Here is a 10110-nt window from a genome sequence, read left to right as displayed (position 1 = left end):
CATAATTATACTTTCCTTTTTGCAAATATATATACCATGCATCCATACGTACCCTCAAAGTACATCTACTAAACTAAATAATATACTTATCAAATACATCTTAACGTACCATTTGGGACCATAATCTTCCAACAAATACTCTTTATAGACTACACCAAGTGCATGAGAGGTGCCAAGAGTATCCTCCAATTCGCATTATTGTACAGCAAGTGCAACGAGATCATACTTTATAATGGCCGTTTGTTCTAACCTTACACATGATGCTAACAGTTTGAGCTTCCTCCCAAGCCCTCAGTGGGTGACAGCACCACGTGATGGACCCTTCACTTCAAAAGCAAGTGCTGGTGGAGGTCAGCAGAGTGGCCTCATTTCCACGCAAACGGCCGAAAACCCTCCCGTCCCATCCACAAACTAACCCACTCAGAACTTACCCAATATTTTACACCCAAAAGTTAAAGCCAGATACCAATAATGACACCCTTTGACGTCCCAGCCCCTTCTCCCCACCACCCTAAAATCCTCCCCATTTCCTCCACCATTCCACAAACCTCACCTGCTCCCATCTCTCTCTCTCTCAAGTTCCCAAAGCTCAAACCATGAAGAGAAGTAGAATAATAGAGTAGGAAGAGATGGAAGGAAACTTGCAGCAGGTTAACAGTAATCCATCTCTTGTTGCAATTGGTGTTGATGATTCCAAGGAGGAGGAAGAGGAGCACGTGAGGGTGGTTGGACCGGGTTCGGACCGCACGAAGAGGGACGAGTGGAGCGAGGGGGCGGTGGGGAGCCTCTTGGACGCGTACGAGGCCAAATGGGTGCTCCGGAACCGGGCGAAGCTTAAGGGTCAGGACTGGGAGGACGTGGCCCGGCTCGTCTCGGCCAGGTCCGGCTCGACCCGGCCGGCCAAGACGCCGACCCAGTGCAAGAACAAGGTGGAGTCCATGAAGAAGCGGTACCGGTCCGAGTCGGCCGCCGGGGGCGGCTCCAGGTGGCCGCTCTTCGCCCGGCTCGACGGTCTGGTCCGCTGCCGGGCCCCGACCACGGCTTTGGTCTTGGTCGACCGGCCGCCGGAGAGGCCCACTCCGTCGTCACACTCGCCGGAGCCCAACGGGAGAGCCGTGGCAGAGCAGGTGCGTAACGTGATGAAAATAATAATTTGATACAAAGATAGTATGATAAGCTACAGATTTGACTCGGTCCAATAATTTAGCTTGAGAGTGGGCATATTTTATGTTAACTTCTATTGAGTCAAAAAGTTCATAGCCATAACAATATAATATTTGATTGCTGATGGTTTATTTTGATCAAGAGATAAAACCAAGCACAGAAGTGTCCTATGGATTCAGGAAAATTATAGTAAACATTGTAATGATAAGAAGTCAAGTATCATTGCAGCCTTGGCTAAAATTCTATTTCCAAGCCTAGCTCCATCTCCAGGGGAGTCTATGCTACAAAGAGAGGGAATGAGTCAACAACAAAAGAACACCTGGTGATTTATCAAGTTATTTAAGTAAAAAAATTAGAAGTATTATGTATATCTCGACTCACAGAAATTGCGACAATGAAATCTCTACAAATTAAAGCCATTTGTTGCCGTTTTAGGTGGCCTGCAACTCCAATTACCGCACTTGAATCTTCAATCTACCCAATTTTAGGCCACATCAAGCCATTAAAGTTAAAAAAAAGGGGCAACATGGGGTTAGTGCTATTGGTCAAAATCCCTCAAGGTAAATATGTTTGTTTGAGAGAACCATAAAAGTTATTGCCTTTGAAAAATGGCAGCACAAATTAAAGAATTACCTTGTTAATTGCAATTGAAAGATGGCTCACACATGAGAAGCCTGGAATGACCTGTTCATGCATCACCTAATTCTTTATTCTACTATGCTATAGAAACTAGTTTTAGGAATCAAAAAATGTGAGATGAACATGGCATGTCTTTTTTCATCATCATGACATCGGCCGATATCGCAAGCATTTTCTTGCATTGCTTATGATAAAATGATATGCTACTAATTTAGCATTTGCATTTAACAAGATTAGGAAAGTAAGTCTTTCCTAATTTTGTTTAGGGAGAGATCTCCTAATCATTGTTGCATGATCCAATATAATATCCCCTCTTACTTGCGCCAGGCTGAATGTGAAGAAACCAAAGGCAAAGAACATGTCAGCGAGATTCACAAGGAGGAGCATTGCAACATGCAACCATATGATCCTTGTGATGGAAAACAACAAATAAATAACAAGAAGAAGAGGAGGATGAGGAAGAGGGAAGAAAGTTGGGAGGTGATGGAGAGCATACAATGGCTAGCTGAAGTGGCATTGAGGGTAGAGCAAGGGAGAATGGAAGCTATGAGGGAAGTAGAAAGAATGAGGGCCCAAGCAGAGGCAAAGAAAGGAGAGATGGACTTGAAGCGAATTGAGATAATTGCCAACACTCAGTTGCAGATTGCAAAGCTCCTGATTGGGAATGATGATAATGTTGATTCGGCTTTGAGAATTGGGAGGGGTAGCTGAAAATTCTCATCAAGAGGTGTGTAGATTCTTCTATGATAATGTTCCTGAAGAAATTAGCTATATTACCGGCGAGGACTTCTAAATGGAATCTATTGATGGTTTGGTGTCATGGCTGTATCTAATTAAATGTGAATCAACCATCAAGTAGGAATATAGAAATTATCCATGTCTCTTGCAACGAAACTTTCACTGTCCAATCCTCTGTTGTTAAGGCAAGAAACAAGTCGAATCACTCTCGTATTCAACCTACCACAACATTTTAAAAGAGAGAAAAAAAAGAAAAGAAAATTCCTGTTCGCTTGACCTATGGGATTAAATTGTGTCTACATCCTAGATTTGGTTTCTATATAATTTTGAGTTTGGATCTCGAAGAACTGTGTATTTGATCTTAGTCCAAACTTGACTAATTACAGAAATTATATTTCAATGTCAACAAGACTAAATTGCAGCTAAAAAGACTTGGCATATCTTGAAGATACGGTAGTCTTGGCACTCCAAACTCTAATTGCATGGTTTCGTACTTGTATCATAATACACAATTTTCATGAACTTCGGGAATCATTATAGGACTGCAGGCTACTTTGGCTCCACTAATTTACTATCTTGTGAAAGAACTCAAACAAAGGAGGTTTTGACAGGATCATCTTAACTTCTCATAAGGCTTGAAATGATATATGAAAAATCAGAGTAAAAAAAAAAATTACAACTGCTCCCCTCTATTTTCTTTATAAAAAATAAAAACAATAAAATAATTTTTAAAAAAATACTCAGTCCACTGCTGTGAATTACCACCTTAACCTTCCATAAGTTTACCGTAGAAAAATCACTTCACATGATTCTCTTGACAAAATATAAATTTTAGTTGTCTTTCTGCCAATAGTTGTTTTCATGCCTAGTAATGGAGGGTTGAAAGATAACATTTCAGTCTTGTGTGGACACACAAATACAATCGATGTACATCTTCTTCTCATGTGGGAAAAACTTGAAGAAATAAAGATACATCATGCATGATGATGAAAAGGTTCGAGGGATTAGGTTTCAAGTGGGTGTCCAATCCAAACCTAACCTAAGTTGTATTTGATTTGTAATTGTTGGGATAAACTGACCGATCTTCATAAACTGATCAATCTCCAGTGCAGACTGACCGACATCCAATTCTGGCCCCACAAACAGATGATCTTGAAAGTGACTATCGATCGAGTATCGACTAAATAGGCTGACACTATCCTCAACCGACCAATCGAACATCCCTCACCGACTCCGAATCGGTAAACGGCCGATGTTCGGATTCTACAGATAACAGACTACTTCGGTCGTCAGTATTTCAGAGTTACTAACCAACGGTCGACCCCCGATGCATAGTCGGCCGACTTATATCATAACCGTCACGGACGGTTACTCCACTGATATCGTGGCGTAATCCATGGAGATTAATAACTCACTACGAGATTACCGTTTTGTGATTCTACGCCACCAAATACGGGATCATATCCGACGGTTACGATCATCTACTCTATAAAAAGGGGGGTAAGACAACAGTTTTGGTAAACCAATTTTTATACGCTGAGCTCTATCTCTATTCTTATACTACTGTTGCCCAGTTTCTCCTTCTAACTTAGGCATCGGAGGGTCCCCACTGGAGATAACTCCAGTCAGTGTAGACTTCATTTTGCATGTGCTCGTTCCCGACGAACAGGCGATGAGGGGATTGACAACAACAGATTGGTGCGCCAGGTAGAGGGAGACAGCGAAAACTCGCAATGACGAGAATCAGAACTCAACAATCAACGGCAATCGAATCGGCGAGATACTCTTCCCGCCGGAAAGAAATCCTTTCTCTGCCTCCAGTAGCAGAGCCCAGTTCTCCACGTCCCGTGGTTACCACAAACGCTCAGATTGCTGCGATCGTACAACAAATGATTGTTCTCATGGAGGCAGTCAAAAATCTCCAACAGCAGTAAACCCAACCACCATAACTGTCGGTAGAGCAACCGGTGGCACATTCAGCGCCTTCCAAGCATAGCCACCGTCATCCGCAACGATCTCCGTCTCCTTCATCAGAGCGGCAATCTTGGCTCTCTCAACGGGATAAGCAGCGGCACTCGTGGCACTCTCGACATGCCACCCACCATTCACGGTGCCCTTCTTTCTTAGTTAGATCGAGCAAGAAAGGGAAAGTAACCGCAAACACCGTCTGTCTCTCCCTCTAATTCATCAGGAGGATCAACCTCTGGAGTCTCCCACCACCAACGGCTTGAAGACTATGAACGTAAGTTTGAGAAAATCGACTGCTGACTCGTTCAGCTCCAGACGGACGGTCAGAAATCGTCAAACAACTTCGATTTCTATACCGCCCAGCCTCTTTCCTGACTTATCTTGGACGAACCAATCCCGACTCGGTTCAAGATGCCGCATGTGGAGCCCTATGACAGTTCTACCGACCCAATCGATCACCTCGAGAGCTACAAGGCTCTCATGACAATCCAGAGAGCAACCAACGCCCTCTTGCGCATCGGCTTCCGACTACACTTTGGAAAGCTGCTCGGGTCTGATACTTTGAACTTCGGTCGAGAAACATTCACTCCTTCGAACAGTTGGAATATTCTTTCGTAGCCCATTTCAGCACCAGTCAGAAGCCGCCACAAACCTCGAATAGTCTCTTTTTGATCAAACAATGAGAGACCGAAACACTCCAAAATTTCGTGGTCTGATTCAACGCGGCCACGCTTGAGGTCAGGGACCTTAACGAAGACATGGCCATATCAGCCATGAAGAGATAACTGAGGGGGTCCCAATTTACGTACTCACTGGATAAAATCCTCCCTCGGACGTATGCTGAACTCTTAGAATGTGCATACAAATACATGCGCACGGACGAAGGAGCTTCTAACCGACGCCAGACAAAAAACAAAGGTCAAAAGAAAAAGCAAAAGAAGAGTGGGGCTCCGACCGAAACAAGTAGGCCCCCATCCAATAAGCGAGCCTCATCCCGACGATGGAGTCCGAGGCCCACACAGAACTGGTATTATTCCTATACCCCTCTCTCTGCTCTTCGTGCACAGATCCTCATGAAAATCGAAGGGACGGAATATCTACGACACCCTCCATCAATGAAAGTGAGGAACCGTGATCGAAGGAAGTATTGTCGGTTTCATCGAGACCACGGCCACGACACCGAACAATGCATCCAGCTCAAGGATGAAATAGAAGTCCTGATACGACGTGGCTACCTCAAAAAATATAGGAGGAAGCCGCCGTCAACTCCCTTCAGATCGACAATCCCAAACGACTGAGGAAGCTGTGAATAACCAACCGACCGTGGGAGTCATCAAGATGATCACCAGATGGCTGGATCAGGGGGCAACTTCCGACAAGGAATTAATGAAGCGACCAAGACTCCATGATGTAATAACCTTCTCAGAGGAAAATGTTCGGAGAATTCAAACTCCCCACGATGACGCTGTTGTTGTTTCAGCAACAATAGCGAATTATGATGTAAAAAGGATACTTATTGATAATGGAAGCTTAACTGACGTTCTGTTTTACTCGACCTTCTTCTGAATGAAATTATCGATTGACCGACTCAGAAAAATCTCGACACCGTTAGTCAGCTTCACTGGAGATGCAATCACAGTGGAAGGACAAATCATCCTCCCCCTAATCGCTGGGATTGAACCACAACAAAGCACCGTCTTCATAACCTTTATGGTCATCCGAGTATCCTCAACCTATAACGCCATACTCGAAAGATCCAGACTAAATATCCTGAGAGTGATAGTCTCGACATACCACCTGTTGGTCCGATTTTCAACCAAAAATGATGTCAGAAAAATACACGGAGATCAACAACTTGTCCGACGCTGTTTCACAATCTCCGTCCAGAACAATAAACCTGAGGACTCCTTGCCAGCCGACAAATTAGGCCAAAGGGAGAATCAGGAAAGGGTGAGCCTGCCAAACAGTTGACTTCCATCCCGATAATAAAAAATCTCGAGCAAATGATCCGAATCGGGTCACAATTGTCCGACTCGGAGCGGCAACAACTAATCAAATTGTTCAAAGCCAATGCCGACGTCTTTGCTTGGTCGGCCATGGACATGTCCGGCATTCCTCTAGAAATAATGACTCATCAGCTCAACATCAATCCAAATGTCAAGCTTATGAGACAGAAAAAGCGGTCCTTTGCTCCGAAAAGATAAAAAATCATCGACAAAGAAGTCGACAAACTACTCGCAGCGGACTTCATCAGAGAAGCCACATATCCAGACTAGCTCGCCAATATAGTCATGGTGAAAAAGATCAATAAAAAATAAAAGATCTGCATCGACTACACTGACTTGAATCGAGCCTGTTCGAAAGACAGCTTTCCACTGTCAAAGATCGACCAATTGGTAGATGCAACATCGAGTCATCGACTACTGAGCTTCATGGATGCTTTTGCTGGATATAATCAAATTTGTATGGCACCAGAGGATGAGGAACACACAACCTTCGTGACCGACAAAGGCTTATACTACTACAAAGTAATGCCTTTCGGTCTAAAAAACACCGGAGCCATCGATCAATGACTCGTCAACAAAATCTTCAAAGCACAGATCAGACAAAACATAGAAGTGTACGTGGACGATATGTTGGTGAAGAGTACCCAGACTTCGAATCATATTCAAGAGCACCTTTTAACACACTCCGACGGCACCAAATGAGGTTAAATCCGATCAAATGTGCATTCAGAGTGATCTCAGAGAAATTTTTTAGATTCTTTATTTTGCAACGAGGGATCGAAACCAATCTCGAGAAAATAAAAACTATCATCGACATGAAGCATCTAAACATGAAGAAGGAGGTACAACAACTGAATGACAAAATCGCCGCACTCAATCGATTTATCTCTAGGTTGGCTGAGAGGTGTCTACTATTCTTCAAGATTTTAAGGCAAATGAAAGACTTCTCCTGATCGGATGAATACCGACTAGCCTTTGAGGATTTGAAGAAGTACTTGACTTTCCTATCTTTGCTCATAAAACCAAAGGTCGGAGAAATACTATATCTCTATTTGGCAACATCAACAGAGGCGGTTAGTTTGATGCTTGTTCGGGAAGGCAAAAATAAAATTCACTGACCCGTCTACTACACCAGCAAAGTACTCCATAATGCCGAAGTTCGATATTCAAGAGCGAAAAAAATGATCTACACTCTGATCATATCGGTGCAATGGCTTCACCCTTACTTTCAGGCACACACCATTATGGTCCTTACCGATCAACCATTAAAAGCAATCCTGTACCATCCTGATACATCAAGATGAATGACGAAGTGGGTGGTAAAGCTAGGCAAATTTGACATACAATACTGACCATGACTGTCCATGAAGGTAAAGTTCTAGCCAACTTCATCGCAGAATGCACAATAGCCGACGACAAGTCAGAAGATGCAACTACGAAGGAGGCTGCAACCCCCGAGCCTGACCTAAGGTGGACCTGAGTGCTGCATATCGACGGAATATCAAATGCTCAAGGCAGTGGAGCTGGCCTCATTCTCACCAACTCAGAAGGGGTAGTCACCGAGTACGCCCTTCGATTCAACTTCAAAGCTTCAAATAACCAAGCCAAATACGAAGCTCTTCTAGTCAGTTTGAAAATGGCTAAGAAGCTCGAGATTGACAGTCTGAAGGTCTTCATCGACTCTCAACTGATCATGGGCAAGTCAAAGGCGAATTCGAAACTCGAGATCCAATCATGGCAAAATACCTTCAAAAGGTGAAAGATCTTGTGACGAATTTAAGATACTTCAAGATCTTTCACATACCCAGGATCGAGAATGTTCGAGCCGACGTACTTTTCAGATTGGCAATGATTGCTTACAGTTTGCTGGGTCGAATATTCGTGGAGTGTCTTGAACAACCAAGCATCGACAAAATTGAAAAAGTGTTGCAGCTAACAGTCGAACATAGTTGGATGGATCCAATCATCCAGTATCTGTTTGACGAAGTCCTCGCTGAAGATCCTGTGGAAGCAAAATGAACCTGATGGACAGCTTCCCAATATGTGATGATGGTGGTCGTCTCTACAAAAGGTCATTTTTTCTTTTCTTACTGAAGTGTCTAGGACCGACTGATGCCGACTATGCACTTAGGGAAGTACATGAAGAAATTTACGAAAGCCACTTGGGAGGCAAGTCCCTGGCCTACAAGATTTTGCGACAAGGTTACTATTGGTCCACCATGAAAAAGGATGTGGCTGACTTGGTCCGAAGGTGCGAACCATGTCAAAAGTATGCCAACATACAGAATCAACCTGCTAGTCAGCTAACATCTATTGTCGCACCCTGATCTTTCGGTCAATGGGGAATCGACATACTCGATCTTTTTTTTCCAACATCTGACCAAAGAAAGTTCATAATGATCGCAATCGACTATTTCACCAAGTGGGTGAAAGCCGAACCCCTGGCCCAAATCACCGAACGCAAAATGAAAGACTTCGTCCAGAAATTCATCATCTACAGATTCAAATTACCGCATACTGTCATCACCGACAACGGATGATAATTCGATAATCAGGACTTCAGAGAATTCTATACGAAGTTTCATATTATACATAAGCTTACATCAGTTGAGCATCCGCAATCAAACGAAGAGGTTGAGGTGACCAACCGAACAATCTTGCATGGGTTAAAGACCCGACTGAATGAGGCTAAAGGTCTTTGGGTCGAAGAGTTATATCCAGTCTTATGGGCGTATCGGACAACTCTCCGTATACCGACTGGAGAGTCTCCTTTCAACTTAGCCTACGTGATGGAGATAATGATCCCACTCGAGATCGGGTTATCATCGACAAGAGTTGAGCAATACAATGAACCGAACAACTCCGAGTGTCGAAGAGCCGACTTAGATCTCCTACCAGAACTCTAACATGAAGCTCAACTTCGCATGACCACGTATCGACAAAAGATAGCTTGGTACTATAATAGCAAAGTCAAGCTGAAAGTTTTCTAATCAGAAGACTTAGTTCTGAGAAAAGCAGAAATTTCAAAACCTCTAGATCAAAGAAAGCTATCTCCGAACTGGGAAGGACCCTACAGGATATTAGAGACAAACAGACCAGGTGCCTATCGACTCGAAACCTTGGAAGGGTTAGCTATTCCCCGAATATAAAATGCTGACAATCTAAAGTTGTACTATCAGTAATCTTTGTACGTACTTGGAAATATAGTTCTGTTTCAGAATCGTAAACCAAACTTCTAATGAAATGTCAGTCCTCGTTGTGGAGACCGGATCATCGATATCACGGCTTGGAGTTTGACTTTCCAAAGAAGTCAGAAACCTTCAGCCTAACCACCGACTGCATCCCGACTCCCCCATAGAACCGACCTATCTACTTCAACGGGAGGCTAGCACCGGCCACGCAGATTTTCTCCACAAAAGTCACACCGCCCCCATAGTCAGCTTTCTATTTAAATGGCTGGCTAATTTGCCGACTTGGTATCAACTAAGAAAGGAAAAATACCAAAACGATCAAGGTCGGATTAGAATTATACCGACATGACCATGGCCAGTCGAGAGATATTCGGCTTGCCACCATTTATCAGATAATACGACGT

General features: G+C 43.6%; 1 protein-coding gene across 1 annotated transcript; it reads left to right on the top strand.

Annotated features, from left to right (window-relative positions):
* The first annotated feature begins 492 nt into the window (after positions 1–492).
* LOC105049127 (uncharacterized) lies at positions 493–2673 on the top strand. Its single transcript, XM_010928689.4, has 2 exons — positions 493–1127; positions 2131–2673. Exons 1-2 carry the CDS (start codon positions 630–632, stop codon positions 2512–2514), a joined length of 882 nt encoding a protein of 293 aa, XP_010926991.1. The 5' UTR covers positions 493–629; the 3' UTR covers positions 2515–2673.
* The last annotated feature ends 7437 nt before the right edge of the window (positions 2674–10110 follow it).

Source organism: Elaeis guineensis, chromosome 7, assembly GCF_000442705.2.
Source record: "Elaeis guineensis isolate ETL-2024a chromosome 7, EG11, whole genome shotgun sequence".
NCBI classification, from domain to species: domain Eukaryota; kingdom Viridiplantae; phylum Streptophyta; class Magnoliopsida; order Arecales; family Arecaceae; genus Elaeis; species Elaeis guineensis.
This window is presented reverse-complemented; position numbering and strand designations above follow the sequence as displayed.

Excerpts from the sequence above, each read along its gene's own strand:
- LOC105049127 (XM_010928689.4), top strand. The coding sequence starts at position 630 with ATGGAAGGAAACTTGCAGCAGGTTAACAGTAATCCATCTCTTGTTGCA. Across the intron at positions 1,128-2,130 it reads GGAGAGCCGTGGCAGAGCAG|GCTGAATGTGAAGAAACCAA; the intron begins GTGCGTAACGTG and ends TACTTGCGCCAG.